The sequence below is a fragment of the Crocuta crocuta genome, unplaced genomic scaffold (assembly GCF_008692635.1).
Source record: "Crocuta crocuta isolate KB4526 unplaced genomic scaffold, BGI_CrCroc_1.0 scaffold1079, whole genome shotgun sequence".
Taxonomy (NCBI): Eukaryota; Metazoa; Chordata; class Mammalia; order Carnivora; family Hyaenidae; genus Crocuta; species Crocuta crocuta.
In genome coordinates, this window is record NW_027529995.1 from 263,815 (window position 1) to 284,606 (window position 20,792).

Sequence of the window (20,792 nt, forward strand, 5' to 3'; positions counted from 1 at the left end):
AGTAGCACAGTTTAACCAACCGCAAGCTGATTTTGGAGGCCCAAGACCCCATATGCAAACCCAGCCTGCCCAAGCCCCCGCTCTTCCCAAACCGCCAAAAGTGAACAACTCTGGTCCGCTATTACTTTCCCTTGAGGAAACTAGGGACAGTTACCCCCGACTACGGAGATGGCCAACACATTTTTACTTCTTAGCTTTGCCAGCATGTTCTCCAAAACTTCCCAGGACCCCTAACTTGCCAGCCCCACCAAATGTGTACCACAGAGCTGACTTTTGAGTCAGAGCCCAGGACAGAGAGATGTGCCCACAGCGGACAATGCCCGAGCCCCTCCTCCACCCCTGCGTGGTTCTCGGGCATAGACTGCTACTCCCTCTGGAGCACAGCTGCAGACCAGGGTGAGACACTGTGACTAAGCTAATTTTCTCCCCAGAGTGCTTTATTTGGGCAGAATGTGTTCTCCCCACTGTCCTGGACTGCCGCTCCTGGAAGGAAGGGGTCTTCTCTACTGGCTAGAGCAGCAGGGAAAGGGGCCACCACACTTTGGTAAAAGAGAACAGGGTAAGGCCATGAACAAACAAAGACAGACTTGTAGTTTATTTTGTATTTTTTTTTTTAAATAAATACACTTTACATTAAAGAAAAGGCCTTTGATTTGTAATTTCCACATTGGGGAGAAAGGGAAGAAAAAAATTTTTGAAAAAAATCACAAAGAAAAATAGAGGGAGTGAACTTATATCCTAAGTTCCCTCAACTCCACAAAACCAATATCCACAACGACCTTGCTGCCCCCAAACCATAAAGGCGGGTGAACCTGGGCATTTACTCAGCAAACAAGCAGTGCCTTCCTCCCCACCTCAGGCACGAAGGAAAACAAATTAACCTGACAGCATATGAGGCAACAAAACAGGTTAAAAAATCATATATTATATTTATAATAAAATATTCTTAATCCTTATCAATTTAAGAAACCACGATTTTCCTTTTCATTTAAATATGTGTGTAAAAATGCCTCTGTATTGTTCTTTAGACATCATTTTCTTCAACAGAAAATGAAGTGCAGGGACAAGAGACCTGGTGGATATAAGTTCATACCCTCAGTTATAAATGCCTGTTTTTTTTTTCTTTTTAACTTTTATAAAAAACTATTTCTTGTTCTTTAAGTAAAGAACGTTATACAAAGAAAATATATTGTGAAATAACCCCAGAGACATGGTTTTTTTTTTCCCCCCCTTGAGGAAAGAGCTGTCCATCCTAGGAGAAGGGGGAAGCAGAATAGGGCCTAAACCCTGTTGTTTTTGTGGTTGTTATTGTTTTAGAAGGACCCTCGGATTCCAGTGAGGCTCTCTAAGCCATAATCCTCTGAATGCAGGGCATGCAGTTCCTTAAAAGATAGCCCTGGGAGATAGGGAAGGGAAGGTGTTCTGAATTCATCTGACTCAGTCTCTCGCCTGTCACAAATGTCTTCCACGAGGTGATGGCTCCTCACTCATTCAGAGATAAGATGATGTCATCTTCCAAATCAGAGTTGTCAGAACTGTCCGCTGAAAGGGAAGAAGACCGAGAGGCTAGGTTATGCACTAGGCTTACAGGAACCTTTCAGAAAGGAAATCCCTACATACACACCCATTTATGCCTAAGCAGAGTTAATTGCCAGTTTCCAGAAAGAAGAAAACACATCAATTAACTCCTTGGAGCTGGCTCTAGAGAATATACTTGTTGGCAACAGTGGCCACCCCTGGGACCTCCTGCTCTCGTGCTTTTCAAAGGGCCTGGATGCAGTGCTCTCTGCTTTCTAGAGTTTCTTCCTGCCTGGGGGGCCCTAATGGGACAGGGCAAAACCTGAAGTGTCTGCATGGCTGCAAAGGGGCAGGGCTGAGGGAGCAATGAGTGAGCCTTCATCGCCCCTTGGCCTCATGTCCTTCAGGGATGGGTGCACAGACCTTCCCGATCCCCCTAGGGCCACTAAAAAGGGAGGCAAGAGTGAGATTTCTCTTAAAAGTCAACAACTTTCTAATCAGAAGACCTCATAAAGGTAGAGAATGTCAACCAAGGATTCATTCCTCTGTAAGTTCTGAATATAATCAGCAAGGAACAAGTTCCCAAAAAGGTACAGGCTAGCATGCAGCAACACCAGAGGAGTACCACCTAGAAACTCTAGCCTGGAGGCCAGCAGGGAGGAGCTATGACGCCGTGGAAGGTGGCCCCCTGTCTCTGGTACAGGAGGAGCACTCCGCTTGACCATAGGCCTTCTCAGGCAGTGAACAGTCCACATTAACACCTCTGGAAGCCTCCACTGAGGAAGGAAACTAGGCAAAAGAACCTTCAAAATGAGGTAGATACACCACTGTCTGGCTGATCAAGACTGGAGGGAAACAGTACCAAGGCTCCTAAGGACTCCGGTACTTGCTGAGGGAAGGTGAGGGAAAGGTCTCGGTGCCCCCTTTGCCTATAGCTCAGAAAGTCATGATGCCATTGTTAATAGGTCTCCAAGGAAGGAGACAGTTTATGAGCCAGGAGCCTTGCAAATGCCTACAGGCTGTGGGGTTCCCACATAGAGAGGGACACCAATGGTTCAAAAAAATTCCCCATCAGCCTCCCAGATACCTGAGAATCCACTCTCAGAAAAGCTGAGACCAGAACAATCCATATTCCCAAACCTTCCTTCATTCACTACAATCTCCTTTATGAAGAAAACTGAAGTGGGTAAAATAAAATGAGCCAACAGACAGCTGTGATACAAGAAAGTCCTGAATGTAAATAAGAGAGGGTTAGAAAAGCCAGGCACAAGCACGGCCTGACTACTGGTGAGGAGCAAGGAGGTCAGAGCAGGAAGATCAGAGAATGCTTGAGCCGAACCAAACAGCCTCATCAGCTTCCCTACTGCAAGAACTCCAGAAGGAAGTGCCAACAGAAAAAGGGCCTGCTCTCCACAGCAGAGCACAGCACCTCGTCCGGGCCGTGGCAGACCTACAGAGAGTCCCCCAGTGCCCCTGCGATGTATGATCCAACAATGCCAGACCACCTGCCTGACACCTGACCATCAGCTGTGCAGCTGCTAAGAGCTAGGAGTCTCAACTCTGTATCACGTCTAAGGAGTATAAATGTAGCTGCACAAGGACCGAGAGAGTCTTTAAGCAAGTTAACTGTCAGGTGGAGGGTCTGAGAGAAGCTTTAGGGCCTGGGAGCAGACTCCATTCTTGGTGGTCAGGTGCCAGGACTTCTTTCTCTAGCTTCCTTAGCCTCTTCTCACCCTCAAGTGTTGAAGAGGCCCAACCCCAGACTCTCATCAGGACCTCTCCTTCTGAAAGGCCCTCTGAGGCAAAGGCAGTCTAGACGTAAAAAATCAATCCCTGCAGTGTTTAACCTACTGCTCTACAACACACAAGCTTTTGGGGGAAGTAGAATTGACTGCAACAGAGAAACACACAAGACTTCAGTGTCAAGGTGTTTTCACTTCCTAGAGCTGGGGTTCTGTATGTGAAACTGATCACTGGCTCTCGACAGGACCCAGGGCCTAGCAAAGTTATGCGGTGGCACAGGGCTGAGGTTTTCAAGTCTCAATGACTTTCATCACATCCTAAAAGGGCTATGTGAGCTCAGAAAGATTAAGAGCTAATGCTCTAGTTGAATAGCGTGACGTAAAATATCAGCAAAACAAAGGGCATGGAGAATGCTCTCTCGGCTCTGTTGTAAGCTCCTGGGGTTGGGGGAGGGGGGTGTCTCTACAAAACAGACAGCAGTGCAGTACATGCTGTATCCACACTGCCTCCACCTTACCACCTCAGTTCTGGAGCCCAAGCTGAAATGTCCTCCAGTGGTCTACTGTTACGACATATTCACATAATAATATTCCCACCAAAATAAAGTAATATTCTCATTGCTAAAAGAATTAAGGTTCTCCAGATTACCTCTTAGGCCTGAAGGAATTGCCTAAAGAGTTAATTAAGGAGGCAGTAATTTTACAGGCCAAATACAAATTTAGTGGCTTTATTCAAATTAAGAATAAAAAAAATGAGTGACCCACTCATGTCAGGAGCACCACTGCCAGCTACATTCCCGGCCTTCCTTGTTACTTGTAATTGAAGGAAACACAACTTGTACCCTATGTGGCACTATTCATAGATGACAAAAAGTTTACTAAAAATTGTCCTTTTACTCCCATCAATACTGTCATGTGTCCGTGACCCTTAGTCCCTCTTACCTGGCTCTCTGACCATGGCTAGGGAAAAGGCAAGTCCTCCTCCACTGAATCACCTCAACCTCCACTATAGAAAAACGGAAGCTGGTAAAGAGCAGATGAGCAGATAGAGAAGGCACTCCCTCCCAACCTCCACAGAGCCTCCTCAAGATAGAACTTCAGGAAGAGGGCTTCTGTAGGAAAGTCTCCCCTAAGCCACCGCCTTCGATCTTGAGGGCTAGAAGCACATGGATGATTTATCCCAAATAAATTGGATTTGGCTCACTGTGGAATAGAATCCTTTATACATATGCTTAAATTTACTGCAACCACCCTCTAACATGCACGCACACGCGCGCGCACACACACACACACCCTTCCTCCTACCACCAAACACCAATTATTATAAAAAACCAAGCAACTACTATTGAAGAGGCTTGGCATAAGTTGGGCCTAGGCCAAAACACAGTATTGCCTCTAAATGAATTTCATGTAAATGTTCTGTATCTGTGCTGTTCGATATGGTAACCACATGTGGCTACCAAGTACTTCAAATGTGGGCATGAAATGAGAAAATGAATTTTTAACTTATTTAACATTTTAATGGCTGCATGTGGTTGGTAGCCACCATATTAGGCATAATACCTGCCATAGTTGTGAGAATGCTGGCTGGGTTAGCTGCATGAAAATGGCTAGGTATCAGAGAGATTACTCTCCAGTCAGCCAGGGTAGCACAAGGAAAAACTAGGACCACAGCAAGTGTGTCACCATCAACAGTGACACACATCACAGTGATGCAGCCACATATGTCCTTTTGAAACGGGGAGAGTATAACTAAGGGGCCAGCAAACTCTTAGAACTAACACCTGGTTTTTTCAGGATTCATTAGCATCGTCAGGGGTCAACTTGACTTCAGAAACTTGTCCTAAAGAGAAATTCCTAGGAAAATTAGAGCTTGTTCTTGATAACTTTGAGTGGGGGTGGGAGGCAAAACAGAAGCCAAAGAGAAACTTTTGTTGCCTGGCCTCTAAGAAGGCTTAGGCAAAAGCACAGGCCAAGACTCCCCCCACAAAAGAGCTATTACTTCTTTGTAATCTTAGAAGGAAGGAGGCACAGCACCCCCATAAACAACTGCTGACTCTGCCTCTGCCCTCAAGAAGAACTACATTCTAAGGCTAATCTTCTAAAGCAGAAGTCGACAATGTGGCCCACTGGCCAAACCAAGCCCACCATGCATTTTTGTAAATAAACTTTTACTTCTGAACCACAACCACAATCATCAATTTATGCCTTGTGTCTGGCTGCTTTTATACTCCAACAGCAGTGCTGAGGAACTGCAAGAGACACCATATGGCCCACAAAGTATAAAATATTTAACTGTCCAGCCTTTAAGAAAAAGTTTGCCAACCTGTTTTACAGATGAGATAACAGCCTTTTTAGTTACACAGTCTGGTGAAAACAAGAGGATTGGAGATGTGAAATCACTTTCCCTCAAGGGACCAGAGTGGTGAACCTATAGTTATGGGGCACAGAACCCTAGTGTGGCTTCCTGGCTAGGAGGGAAGGGACCTCTCCCTGGGTGCCAAGATTCAGCCTCAGGGTCAGCCCTACACTTACTGTCCCCCAGGATCAGTTCCACTTCCTCGTCCGCATCAGAGTCCTCGTCCTCCCCATCCTCTCCCTCCTCTAGAAGGTTTGCTAGCTCCTCATCAGAGGGAGAAAAGTCATTGTCCCCATCCTCCCCTGCGTTCTCGTTGTTGTCATCCTCCTCCAACTCCGCCTCCAGCAACTGGTCAGTGTCAAGCTCATCTAGATCATCAGTGTCGTCATCATCTTCATCATCATCTTCTTCCTCCTGTTCTTCCTCTTCCTGGTAAGAAAGCATGAGGTCCATTAGGAAAAACACAGAGGCCTAGCCCATGTGGGCCACGTGGGGAGTCGTTCCCTCCTTCCCAAAGGACAGGAAAGGAAACTGTCAGGAGAAAGAGTGGTAATCTAGGTAATCTAATGAAGACTGAGACAGGCACAGACATGTTCCCCAAGATTCTCAAAGCACCTCTCAGACAAGGATTACAGGTCACTCCATAAAGGGATTACTTGTCACACAGCCCTTACCCAAGAAAGCACACAACTCACCTCACAGAGGTCTCTGCCATCAGCATTCTACGTTCCTAAATAACTAATAACAAAACCAAGGGGCTCGTCTCTCTCTCCTGCATTAACCAAAGCAAGTAAAATCAGTTGGGCCACTGGAACAAAAGCATCTACTGGACTCTAAAGAGCAATGCTTTAACAAGACAGAGGAAGAACACGGCTGCTGAGTCAGCTCCTAAGCCCTTCAAATTCTAGCCCTTGCTCTTATAACCAAGGATGTGGGTAAATCCCTTGACATAAGCATCCAATCATCTAACTATCCAACAAAACTGACCTTTACGATACAGAACATAACAGAAACCCACATTTTCTGTTACAAGCCACACACACAAGAAGTAGGTTAGAGAAACTGTCCTTCCCTCCACATTCTTAAGAGATCTTTCCAAGGCAGGAAAACTATGAGAAAACTGACAAAATACTTGGTTCTGGGTACCCTGGGCTTTGTAAAGGATACATTCTGGCATCTGCCACAGAGTTCAACTTTGCACTAGAATTCAAACTGTGTTCTCTCCTGCTTGAAAAGAAACCAAGACACCTCTGCTTTGATAAGGATGACAGCTGTTCCCAAGTAAATGCAACCAACATTCACTTACCCTTCTGCTCAAACACCAACTGTCAACCTTGTCAGTAGCAAAGTGCTTCTTCTAATTCCTGCTATAGTAAAGTATAAAATTTATTTAACATTGTCCTAATGAAAGCCAAGAAAGAACAAGCCCAACATACACAGAAAAAAAATATGTAAAACACATTTTTAAAAGTGCTGCTACATGGCACTTAAAAATCAAAAATTCTGTGCTCATTTGGCCATTAGAGTTCATCAGCTATCATGTAAATTAGACTTACATTCAGCAGAGTAGCCCTGCTTTATGGACTTTTGATAATTTTGGAGCCATCCTTTAGAGACTTTTTGACATGCTGTTTGACCCAATGACTTGGACTTTTCAACAATTTCTGGCAGCTATATGGGAAAAACTAATCTCTTTAAATACCCAGTAACCCTAAAGCCTGTACAAACATGTACATGGTCTAGACCAGAGTTTGTAGGTACTTGTGTATGAAAGCACACGACAGCCCAAAAACAGTGTTCCATAGCCTTGGCTACATATCACCTCCACAAGGATGGCTACTAAGAGTGCTTGGAGGCAGTAATGATAAACTGAGACACAGACAAGCTCCTTAGCCCCTACAAGCACATCAGCACATACAAATACTGGGAGAAGGGAGAAGGGTCAAAATTCAGAGAAGTAATCCAAAGTGCCTACCAAATTACAACTTTTGCCTCTTTCTTCCAGACATATTTTTATGGCCCTAACCAAAATTAGTTTAATCCATTAATAAAGTACTACAGTTAAAAACAAGTACATTAAAGAAGAGAGTACCCAAAGCCCTGTGTTTCTTAAGCCTCTAGGGGACAATATATAAAATTTAAGATGGCATAACTTATTTTGATTCTTAAATTAATACATAGTTACTGATATGCACATTTGGCATTATTTAAAGACTATGGGACAGGCAAAAATGCCCAGGCTTTGGGATCAAACATGCCTGAGTTAGAATCCTGGCTTTGCCAATTACATGTTGTGTAAACCTGGGCAATTTACATAAATTTTCAATGTCCCATAACTTTTAAACATCTACAGTTGAGTGGCTATGTAAAAGGTCACACTGTTCAAACAGGTATCTGTTAGTCAGCAAATTTAGGAAGACCATCTGCTTTCATTTCTAAAAACATCAAAGCCTAGCTGATCCAAAAGAACTATGAAAAACCTCCTTAAATCAAAAGCAATCCTAGAAAATAAGTCACTCAGAGTGTGAGCTCTGAACCATGGATAACATTCCAAATTTCTCCAAAAGACTACAAATCCAACCTTTACTTAATCCTGAAGTAGAAGAAATAGTTTATATATATTCATCCCCAAAGGTCATGAGGTCTTATGGGACCATGACAGGGCAAGGAGTAGGAAGGGGAGCTGTACCTGAATCTTAAGAAAAACCCATCACTTCATCATTTATACTCTATGATTAATGACCAATGCTGGTATATTTTGTTACACACGGACATGGCCATAAACTCACTTTCTAAATTTTAAATCTGAAACAGCGCTCACAAGATCTGTCCAATATACTGTAGAATCTAATTCTTGGCTGAACCCAATGAGAGTTCAGGAAATAATTTTAGGAGCATTCTCTGCTGGTTTTAAGCACCGGGTTGGTAACATGAGCCCCTCTCCTTCAGTGGAAGCCAGGCTTCCACTCATGCTCCACACAGCGGTCCTCTCTGGATCTCATTACCAGTCTCTCACCTCCCACCCCACACACCTACCTTCCTTCATACTTCTCTCCACTGGCTTCTCACCTTCTCTGAAGAGGGTTAGCTTGCCTAACCTAACCACTTCTCAATCCACATAGGCTCTACGTTACTTCCAGATAAACCCTATTCTAGGTCTCTGGATCCACTGCCACCTGCTTGCTCATTCCCTCACTCTGTCTCTCTTCCTCTAACACTGGACAGTCTGGCTTCCGCCACGGAACCCAAACTCTACTGATGTGATACCTGACTCTGGGATGATTTAATTTGCTTCACAGAGCTGCTGTTAGGACTTAAAGGGGGGAAAGAACATGTCTGCATGTACACATAATCATCTCTGTGGAAAGTGCCTGGCATATATGAAATGTTCAACAATAGTTTGTTTTTTCCTATTACAAGGACTGAAAACCTTCCTAAAGGAAAAGGAAGACCTGAATGGCCAGTGGTGGGGCTTCTTTACAGTAACTGACACCAATCCTGGCCTCTGCACCGGGCTCATCTGTACCTGGTCTCTTGCAGATCTCCTAGACACACAAGTTCCAACAATCTTTATTTCTGCCTTTATATTTCCTAATTCCTCTATCTGGAACTCTCAGAAAGCTCTACCCATTTGTACGACAGAAACTTAAAATCCCTTAATTTTAAACTGAACTCAAAGCACCTCTAAACCTAGTACCTTTTCCACACTTCTCCCAGTTACCAGGTGAAAATCTCAAACATCTTTCACTTCTCCCACTCCAATGGCTTCACATCCAGTTGACTAGTGTTTCCCACAAATCTCGGGTCCCCAGGACTCCCTCCCGCCCACTCTCATTACACAATGACCACATTCTCCCTCTTCCTGCCCATCTCCAGTCTCTCCAGCTCTCTATGGTCTTATCCTTTCCCAGATCCCAAACCCCAGGAGCTCCATAAACACTGTTCACATTCCAGAATTATAACAGAAGCTCTATTTACTGAACATTTTTCTAATGCCAACTCAATTTCTTCTTAAAGAAGTGATTTAATTTAGTCAGTGGCTCCTATTCAGAAAATAATCCTCAGAATCACCTGGGAAAAAATTTTCCAAAATACATATTCCAGGCTGACAGAACTAAACTTTAGGAATGAAGGTCATACAAGTGGATTTTGGAAAGGTTCCCCAGGAACTGTGAAGTGCACCCCCAATGAACCACTGCACAAGATGTCCTCTGATGTACCTTTCTAGTTCTAAAGTTCTACTTTTCTTTGTAGTAATATACCCTCCCTATCCACAGACTCCTAATGACAAAACCAAAAAGTATTCCACTGACCTTCTCTGCTACATCCGACTGCCTTGTACTCTGGGACTTAAAACAATGTGATTTTTTAAATTAGGGCAACGTTTGTTTCTAGACCATTCAAAATGCTTCTTGAATACATGTCTCTTTTCCAAGAAAAATAGCTTTTAGCCTGTATTACCTTCAAAAATATAACCAACCTCTTACAAAATCAAACCTCTTAAAGTGGTCACACTTTAAGAATTGTTAATCTAGGGGTGCCAGGGTGGCTCAGTTGGTTAAGCGTCGACTTCAGCTCAGGTCATGATCTTGAGGTCCGTGAGTTCGAGCCCCACATCGGGCTTTGTGCTAACAGCTCAGAACCTGGAGCCTGCTTCTGATTCTGTGTCTCCCACTCTTTCTGCCCCTCCCCCAATCATGCTCACTGGCTCTCTTTCTCACTCTCAAAAATGAATAAATGTTTAAAAAAATATTTTAAATAATAAGAAGACTTAATCTAGGGGCGCCTAGGTATCTCAGTCGGTTCAACATCTGACTCTTAGCTTCGGCTCAGGTCATGATCTCACAGTTTCTGAGTTCAAGCCCCACATCGGGCTCTGTGCTGATAGTGTGGAGCCTGCTTGTGATTCTCTCTCCCCTCTCTCTCTGCCCCTACCTCACTTGCACTCTCTCTCTCAAATATAAATAAACTGTAAAAAATAAAAGTAAATTTTAAAATTTTAAAAAAGAACAGTTAATCTAAAAACTAGGAGAGCTTGGGGTACCTGGGTGACTCACTCAGTCAGTCAATCGTCTGACAACTGGTTTTGGCTCAGGTCATGATCTCACACTTTGTGAGTTTGAGCCCTGGTCAGGCTCTTCACTGATAGCATGGAACCTACTTGGGATTCTTTCTCCCTCTCTCTCAGCCCCTCCTCTGCTCACTCTCTCAAAAATAAACATTTAAAAATTAAATACATACATACATCCAGGATAACTTTATAAAATGTAATTAAAACTTAAGCCTACTCTCTTGACATTCTAACATGTCATATGTTTATAAAAGTTAAATTCTTGCTCCTCCTCTGGACACTTGTTCCTAGTTTTAACCATCATTAAAAGGTTCATTTCAGAGTCATAAATACTTCTGTTTTTCTCTCCTCGTGGGCAGAAACTAACTCATGTACATTTTAAAAATTTAGGAGGGAGAAAAAGCCCTTTTAGGAATCACTGACCAGGCTCATAGCAGGTGTGTAATCAGTAAAGACTCTTACCATCCGCTTCTAGGCAGTGCAGAACACACAGGAAGCACAGCACACAGTGTGTCCCAGATTCCAAAACGGAGTGGAGAAAAGAAAGCATTATTCCCTTGTTTTTGTTTTTTTTTTTAATTTAAGGTTAACTATAATTAGTTGAAATGTATTGCTTTTTAAAATTCTAGGAACAATGATCAATTAACTAATTTCTCGTTTTATAATTTTCCTAAAAGCCAACATCAAAGTTGACTGAATTGTTTTTAAAAAAACGACATGAGACACTAAAATTCCAATGGATAATATGAGCTTTCACAAGTGACTGACTTATTTCTGCTTTCATCAAATGCCTGAAGGCTGGAGGACTCGAAACCTTAGGAACCAAATATTATGGATGTCAAACACATCATATATGTTTTCATTCAACAATATATTGATTCCATCCATCCCTTCTTGTTAATCTCCAAACTTATGTAAACATAAGGGTAAAAAACAACCATTTTTATGGTATGTAAATCATATATCAATAAAACTTTTTAAATAAATAATTTATACAGGTACTTTATGCTGGACCATTTTATCAGGTGGCAGCTTCCCATTCATACTTCTGATTTTATTTTCCTAAGATGAAAAGGCAAATTCAAAGATGTCAGTCACGGGTGCCAGCATCCCTGAGCCATTTAAGTCAGACCTGGGACATCTGAGAAGACCTGAGAGCAGATACCTAGACTAGGACAAAACTTTGAATGGCAAATGACTTGTAAGAAAATTAATTCTCTAATTTTAAAATTAGGTGAAGTGCACAAAGGAAACATAGTTAAAAATAAAATCAAGCTGGCAGAGAGAAGAGAGTAATCTGATGGATAGTAAATACAGCAAAAACACTACTGCCAAGATTCCAAGAGGACATGTGAATCAACAGAATTCAGGTTACAAGGGGAACATGCTTGAACAGATATGGTCTATTCCACTAAAACATCTCTTAAAAAAAAAAAAAAAAAAGCCAAGGGCTTAAGAGTAAAACCAGTTCTCTAATGAGGTCCTTCAAATATGAAACGCACCAAATGATCCGTAAGGACAGTGGTGTCAATATGCAATGAAACAAGCCTTGAAATACAGAAGAAATACTAACTCACCTGCACTGCCTATACAACCCAGTCCCCTCCCAGCTAAAAGTTTTTAGGTTCCTCCACAAACTCGGCCTTAGGGCCACTCGTTAAGACCCTCTTGAGCCTGCTCCTCTCAACCTTGGTTTTCCATGACAAGAGAGCCTCTCTTTTTTCCTTCCTGCACCACAGTATCAGAAGTCCTAACACCTACCCTACTTGCCCCCTTTATAATCTCTTTCTCCCTTAACTTCTCAAAAGCAAAGTTAAATAGAAGCACAGGGGGAAAAAAAAATCAGTAAGTCCATTCACTTAAGTTGTTCCTTTATGGTGGTCTCTTGCTTCCACAGCCAGCCATGAAAAATTCACCTCTTACCACTTCATGTCTGCAAGAACAATGAGGCCAACAGTGAGAATAGCAACCCTGTAGACCCCAAGGTATCTAGGGCAATGCTAGCTTCTCTTTTCTTGACCTTCTTATTGAAAGATAATGAGTGCCACATGGAGTGGACACAGATGACAGTCTCTAGGTAAGACTATTATTGTCACTAACTCGTAAACTACAAGAATGTAGGAGGGAAGGAATACTGGTGTTGATAAAAAACTTAAACCAAGTTTTGCTTTAGATTTACAGTACAACATGTAATATCCAAAAAGCTTGAGACACAACCAATATCTGATAGTGATCTACAGGTGATAAGGATAGTGATGAGTGAAGTTACGGAGTATAAGATGGTCTGCAGTCACCTGTACCATTGTAATATATTGATAAACAGCTCAAAAACATCATCTTCTTTATTCAAGGATAAACTACATCTTGTTTCATGACAGCTAAAGCAGAAAAGAGTATGATGCATTAATGGAGTGGGATGTCTAAGGTAACAACAGGCCATGAGAATAAAAGACCAGACACTATCAAGAAACCAACCTAAGGCAACCACATGACATTTGGAGACTCTAACACCACTTGCAAGCTCTGCTACCAAGAAATACTACCAACAGATACAAGATAAATAGTACAGCACTCAAGAAAACATGAAGATCCATGTCACATGTCACAAATAAATCAAAGCTCTCAAGTATCCTTCTGAAGACGTCTTCCTTTTACCCACATCTCAGAACTCACACGAGCTTTAAACTCTGCAGGCTCCTCTTACCCATGAAACCAAGGAAATCACTGAGGACCCTCCAAGCCATGCAGCTGGAAAGCATTATGGAAATCCCCTTCCACACTAGGGAATCGCTGGCCACACTGGGTGAGGTGGTTTCAACTCCAGAGCCTAACAGTCCATTTTAACTAAATATGGCATTCAAAAAACTATGGTACTGCTTCTGGTTTCCAGTGCGGCATATAAGAAGCTTAAAGTCACCAATCCTAACACGTAAAAAGCTCAACAAACTGAAAAATCAACAACCCCCCTTAGATTCGACAGATGTGGGGTCAGAGAGGCACCACTGTCCACAGAATTGGAGATACCAACAAGAAAATGCAGAGAACTGCAACTTGTCAGAGCCTAAACCCAAAAGGATAAACCTCCATGGGAACCAGTGCCAAGGCAGGGAAATCTGAACTGTAACTGACAAACTGCTAGACATAATTCTGAGGATAAATCTGAGAGATATAAACTCCAGGGGGATCCAGTCATCAGGGACCCCCCACTTTGGTGAGTTTTATTTCTAAGAAGTTGACCAGGTTCTCACAGTGAGTATCAAAGAAAAATCCCCTTGGGCTTCCAGCAGGGGGTGGAGGGGAACCATTTTGAAATATATCAGAGCATTCTGTTCTTCTTTACAAAGCCTGCCCTCAAGAGAAACTATTTAACTAGAGCCTAACCTGCTGGGATGTTATCAGAGCCTAACTGACCAAGGGAAGGGAAATTACCCAACTCCAGCCACTCTAGCCATCCCATCCCTCCCAAAGGGGATAGAAAATACTGAGAAACATTTGAAGTTCAGAGTACAGAGGTATAGATTCACTAAAACACTGAGGCCTACTTCTAGAACTGTAAAACACTTCCCTGCCCCACCCCTTACCACCACATTACTAAAGATCAATTAACAGCAGCTCTTTTTACCCAGCATATCATATCCAGCTATCAAGAAAAAAATACAAGACATATTAAAAGGGGGGAAAAACAACAACAACAACACAGTTTGAAGAGACAGAACAAGCATCAGAACCAGGCTCAGATATGGCTGGGGTTATCAGACCAGGAACATTAAACAACCACAACTAAGATGCTAAGGGGGCTCTCTAATGGATAAACTGGACAGCATGCAAGAACATATAGGCAATGGGAACAGAGATATGGAAATTCAAAGAAAAAAACAAAAAGAAATGCTATTGATCAGAAATACTGTGGTAGAAATGAAGAATGGCTTTGATGGGCTTTATTAGTAGACTGTACACAGCTAATAAAACAATCTCTGAGCTTGAGGATATCTCAATAGATGCCACCAAAACAGAAAAACAGAGAAACAAAGACTTAAAAACACAGAACAAAATATCCAAGAACTGAGGAATGAGTACCAAAGGAATAACATATTAGAAGGAATAATGGGAATTCTAGAAGGAAGAGAAAAAAAAGGAACAAAAGAAATATTTGAATCAATAATGACTGAAAACTTTGCCAAAATTAATGTGAGACACCACACCACAGATCCAGGAAGCTCTAAGATCACTGAGCAAGATAAATGCCCCCCCAAAAACCTATATCTAGGCACATCATTTTCAAATTACAGAAAAACAAGGATTTTTTAAAAATCCTTAAAGAAGCCATAGGGGGGAAAAACATCTGACCTGTAGAGGAAAAAAGATAAAAATTGTATCTCGCATCTCCTCAGAAACCATACAAGCAAGGAGAAAGGGAAGTGAAATACTTAAAATGCTCAGATACAAAAACCACCAACCTAGAATTTGGTAGCCCTGTCCTGTGAAAGTATCCTTTAAAAGTGGAGAAAGAGGGGCGCCTGGGTGGCTTAGTCGGTTAAGCGTCCGACTTTCGCTTAGGTCATGATCTCGCGGTTCGTGGGTTCGAGCCCCGCGTCGGGCTCTGTGCTGACTGCCAGCTCAGAGCCTGGAGCCTGTTTCGGTCTGTGACTCCCTCTCTCTCTGACCCTCCCCTGCTCATGCTGTCTCTCTCCCTCTCCTAGAAATAAAAAACGTTAAAAAAAAAAAATTTAAAAAAAAATAAAAGTGGAGAAAGAAGAATTCTTCAGACAAAACAAAACAAAACCTGAAGGAATGTGTCGCCAGTAGACCTGTCTTGCAAGAATGTTAAATTCAGAGAGAAGGATAATGATCAAGGTCAAAAACTCCAATATATATAAAGGAAGAAAAGCACTGGAGAAGGAACAAATGAAAGCAGAATAAACATTTTATTTTTCTTATTTAAAAAAAAATTTTTAATGCTTATTTATTTTGAGGAGAGACAGAGACAGAGCACGAACGGGGGAGACTCAGAAAGTGAGGGAGACACAGAATCCAAAGCAGGCTCCAGGTTCTGAGCTGTCAGCACAGAGACCGACGCCAGGCTTGAACTCACAGACCAGGAGATCATGACCTGAGCTGAATGACCTGACACTCAATCACCCAGGCACCCCTTATTTTTCTCATTCTTAATTGATTCAGTTCAAAATAACAGTCTGTCCAAACAACACCAATAACTTGTGTAATTATGTATGATTATGTATTTATGTACATATCCTTATATATAAACGAAGGACAGCAATAAGATATGGGAAAGGAAGAACTAGGATTATTCTATCATAATCATATTCATCATTACTCTGTCACAGGTACTTGTACTACCTGTGAAGAGATAGGAGTGTCATCTGAAAGTGGACTTGGATTACTTGTAAATGTATATATTGCAACCTCTAGGGCAACCACTAAAAAACTAAAAATAAATAAATAAATATAACTAATATACTAACAAAGGAGAGAGTGGAATCCTAGAACAATGCTCCATTAAAACCACAAAAAGCAGAAAAAGAGCAGACAGAAACAAGAACAAAAAACAAGGGCAACACATAGAAATCAGCAACAAATAAAGGAGATACGAAGCCAACTGTACCAATAATCACTTAGGATGTCATTCCAAATACATCAGTTAAAAGACATTATCGATGGGGGTCAAGAAACAAAATCCAACTTACATGTTGTCCTCTAGGAACCCACTTTAAATATACAGACAAATACAGGTTAAAAATAAATGGCTGGAAAAAGATATGCCATGCTAACATCAATTTTAAAAAGCTGGGGTGACTGTATTACTTTCAGACAAAGCACACTTTAGACCAAGGAAAGTTATTAGTGATAAGGAAGGGCATTACGTAATGATAAAGGGATCAATTCTCCAAGAAAACATAATAATCCTTAACATACATGTGCCTAACAACAGAACATCGAAATACAGGAGGCAAAAGCTGACAAAACTGCAAGGATAAAATAATGAATCCACTTACTGTAATGGAGACTTCAATACCCCACTATCAGAAATGGAAAAATACATCAAGCAAGAAACCAGTAAAGACACAGCTGAAGTGATCAATACCATCAATAAACTAAGTATTAATGGACATCTACAGACTACTTTATCCAATAACTGACTACACAATCTTCTCAGGCTCACATGAAACATTCACCAAGATAGACAATATTCTGGGCCATAAAGCACACCTTAACAAATTTAAAATAGAAATCATAATGTTTGCTCTCAGACCACAATGGCATTAAACTAAAAATCAATAACTGAAATATCGTTAGAAAACCCCAAAATACTTGGAGATTAAACTTTTTTAATGTTTATTTATTTTTGAGAGAGAGAGAGCATGAGCAGGGTAGGGAGAGAAAAAGAGGGAGACAACAGAATCCAAAGCAGGCTCCAGGCTCTGAGCTGTCAGCACAGAGCCTGACATGGGCTCAAACCCATAGACTATGAGATCATGGCCTGAGCCAAAGTCCAACACTTAACCAACTCAGCACCCAGGTGCCCCAAAATATTGGAGATTAAACAACACAGTTCTAAATAACAACATTCAAAGAAGTCTCAAAAAATACTTTGAACTAAATGAAAATGAAAACGCACTTATAAAAATTTGTGGGGTACAGTGAAAGCAGTACAGAGAGGGAAATTTAGAGCATGGAACCCAAATTATTAGATAAGCAGACCTAAGGGGCACCTGGTTGGCTCAGTTGGTTAAGCAGCTGACTTCGGCTCAGGTCACGATCTCGCGGTTTGTGAGTCTGAGCCCTGCATCAGGCTCTGTGCTGACAGCTCAGAGCCTGGAGACTGCTTTGGATTTGGTGTCTCCCTCACTGTCTGCTCCTCCCCAACTCGCACTCTATCTGTCTCTCTCAAAAATAAACATTAAAAAAAAATTTTTTTTTAAAAGAAAAGCAGACCTAAAACCAATCAGCTAAGTTTCCACCTTAGGAAAAGAGAAATAGAAGAGCAAATCAAGGGACTCTTGGATGGCTCAGTTGATTGGGTGTCTGGCTGGCTCTTGACTGCGGCTCAGGTCATGATCTCATGGTTCATGAGATAGAACCCCCATGTAGGGGGTAGGGGTCTGCACTGACAGCACAGAGCCTGCTTAGGATTCTCTCTCTCCCTCTCTTTCTCTGCCCCTCCCCTGCTCACATACTCTCTCTCTCAAAATAAATATATAAACTTAAAAAACAAAAAAAAGAGCAAATCAAATCCAAAGCAAGCAGAAGAAAAGTAGGAATAGAAATTAAAGTAGAAATCAATGAAACTGAAAACAGGAAGTTAATTGAGAAAATCAGTGCAGTCAAAAGCTGGTTCTTTAAAAAAAAGATTGATATAATAGGGGTGCCTGGGTGGTTCAGTTGATTAAGTGTCCAACTATTTATTTCTGCTCTGGCCATGATCTCACGGTTCATGAGATCGAGCCCCACAATGGGCTCCACACTGACAACATGGAGACGGTTTGGGATTCTCTCTCTCTCTCTCTCTGCCCATCCCCTGCTCACACCTGCTCTCTCTCTCTCAAAAAATAAACTTTAAAAATAAAATAAAATAAGAAGATTGATAACTGATAAGCCTCTAGCCAGGCTAAGAAAAAAAGAGGTCACAAATAACTACTATCAGAAATTAAAGAGGAGACATCATAACAGATCCCATGGACATTTAAAGGATAAATTCTATGAACAGGGCACCTGGCTGGTTCAGTTGGAGGAGTATGTGACTTTTGATCTCAGGGTCGTTAAGTTCAAGTCCCTCATTACATATAAAAAGTACTTAAATAAATAAAATTTTTTAAATTTAAATATTTATTTTTGAGAGACAGAAAGAGACACAGGGAACGAACAAAGAGGGAAACAGAATCTGAAGCAGGCTCCAGGCTCTCAATTGTCAGCACAGAGCCTGACCAGGGCTTCAACTCACAGACTACAAGATCATGACCTGAGCCAAAGTCGGATGCTCAAGCAACTGAGCCACCCAGACATCCCAAGTAAATAAATATTTTTAAAATTCTATGAACAATTCTATGTGCACAAATTTGATGACCTAGATGAAATAGACCAATTCCTTGAAAGACAACACCATTTGTCAAAATACACACAAGAATGTGACAATCTCAATAGCCCTTTAGCTCTTAAAGAAATTGAATCAATAATTAATAACCTTCCAAAACAGAAACCACCAGGCCCACATGGGTTTGCTGGTGACTTTTACTAAACATTAAAAAATTACATCAATTTTTAAAAATCTCTTCTAGAAGACAGAAGCAGATAAAATACTTCCTGATTCATCATATGAGGCCATCATTACCCTAAAAGCAACACCAAAGACATTAGTCCCCTTCTCCTTATCCAACAGGGGTATGTTCTAAGACCACCCCACCCAACCCACAATGGATGCCTGAAATTGATGACAGCACCAAACCCTATATATTTTTTCCTATACATGTATGCCTATAATAAAGTTTAGTTTATAAGTTAGGCACAGTAACAGATTAACAATAACTTTTGTGAATATGGTCTCTCTCTCTCTCAAAATCTTATTGTATTGTACTTACCCTTCCTCTTTGTGATGATGTGAGATGATAAAATGCCTACATAATAAGATGAAGTGAGATGAATGACATAGACACTGTGATGTAGGCTACTACTGACCTTCTGACCACACATCAGAAAGAGGACCATCTGGGGGCACCTAGGTGGCTTAATCAGTTAAGCATCCAACTTTGGCTCAGGTAATGATCTCATGGTTTGTGGGTTCAAGCCCCGTGTTGGGTTCTGTGCTGACAGCTCACAGCCTGGAGCCTGCTTCAGATTCTGCATCTCCCTCTCTCTCTCTACCCCTCCCTTACTCCCACTCTGTCACTCTCTTTCAAAAATAAACAAACATTAAAAAAACTTTTTTTTAACTAAAAAAAATGGGGTGCCTGTGTGGCTCAGTCTGTTGAGTGTCCAACTTAAGCTCAGGTCATGATGTCACAGCTCATGGGTTGGAGCCTGGAGCCTGCTTCAGATTCTGCAACTCCCTTTCTCTGCCCTTTCCCACTGGTGCCCTGTCTCGCTCTCTCAAAAATAAATATTAAAAAAAAATTTAGGGGTGCCTGGGTGGCTTAGTCGGTTAAGCGTCCGACTTTCGCTTAGGTCATGATCTCGCGGTTCGTGGGTTCGAGCCCCGCGTAGGGCTCTGTGCTAGCTGCCAGCTCAGAGCCTGGAGCCTGTTTCGGAGTCTGTGTCTCCCTCTCTCTCTGACCCTCCTCTGCTCACGCTGTCTCTCTCTCTCTCCTAGAAATAAATAAAAATATTTTTTAAAAAAACTTAATATTAAAAATTAAATAAATAAATAAAAGAGGACCATCTGTTTCCAGACTGGAGTTAACTACAGGTATCTGAAACCACGGAAAGTGAAACTACGGAAAGCAAAAGTACAGATGGGGGTACTAGTGCACAAGAAATTAAAACTACAGTCCAGCATCTCTTATGACCATGGACATAAAAATCCTCATTAAAATACTAGCTAATCACACACCTCATTAAAAGAATTACAAAATCACAACCAAATAGGATGTACTACAGCTATGCAAGGCTGATTCACATTTTAAAATCAATTAATGTAATTCACTACGTCAACAGGCTAAAGATAAAAGATCGTATCAACAGATTCAGAAAAAGACTAACAAAACCCAACACCCATAACTAAAAATTCTGAGTAAAATGGGAAAGGGAACTTCTTCAACTAGATAAAGAACATCTATAAAAAATTACAGCTTGGGTGCCTGGGTGGCACAGTCGATTAAGCGCCCAACTCTTGATCCCTCCTCAGGTCATGATCTCATGGTTCATGAGTTCGAGCCCCACATCAGGCTCTGTCATACTAAAAGTCCTACTCATAAAACAAGAACAGGAAATAAAAGGGTACATTTTACAGAAATAAACTATCTTTGTTTGAAGATAAAATGATTGTCTATGCAGAAAATCCTAAAGAACTGACAATTAAAACTGGATTAAACAATTACAGCAGGGTTTCAGGACAAAAGGATAATACACAGCCTTCCCTATATAACAGTTT

At 41.5% G+C, this 20,792-nt stretch overlaps 1 protein-coding gene across 2 annotated transcripts in view; it reads right to left on the minus strand.

The window, feature by feature from the left end:
- Positions 1–564: 564 nt before the first annotated feature.
- The window catches only part of DCAF1 (DDB1 and CUL4 associated factor 1), an 84,530-nt gene continuing 64,302 nt past the window's right edge, over positions 565–20,792 (minus strand). Inside the window, exons 23-24 of one of the 2 annotated variants that reach the window (XM_077763371.1) lie at positions 5,796–6,048; positions 565–1,542 (exon numbers count right to left, since the gene is read on the minus strand). In XM_077763371.1, the coding sequence (XP_077619497.1) occupies positions 1,484–1,542; positions 5,796–6,048 (312 nt within the window). In that variant the 3' untranslated portion in view covers positions 565–1,483. The remainder of the gene's footprint in view (positions 1,543–5,795; positions 6,049–20,792) is intronic. The other variant, XM_077763372.1, reaches the window with a different exon arrangement.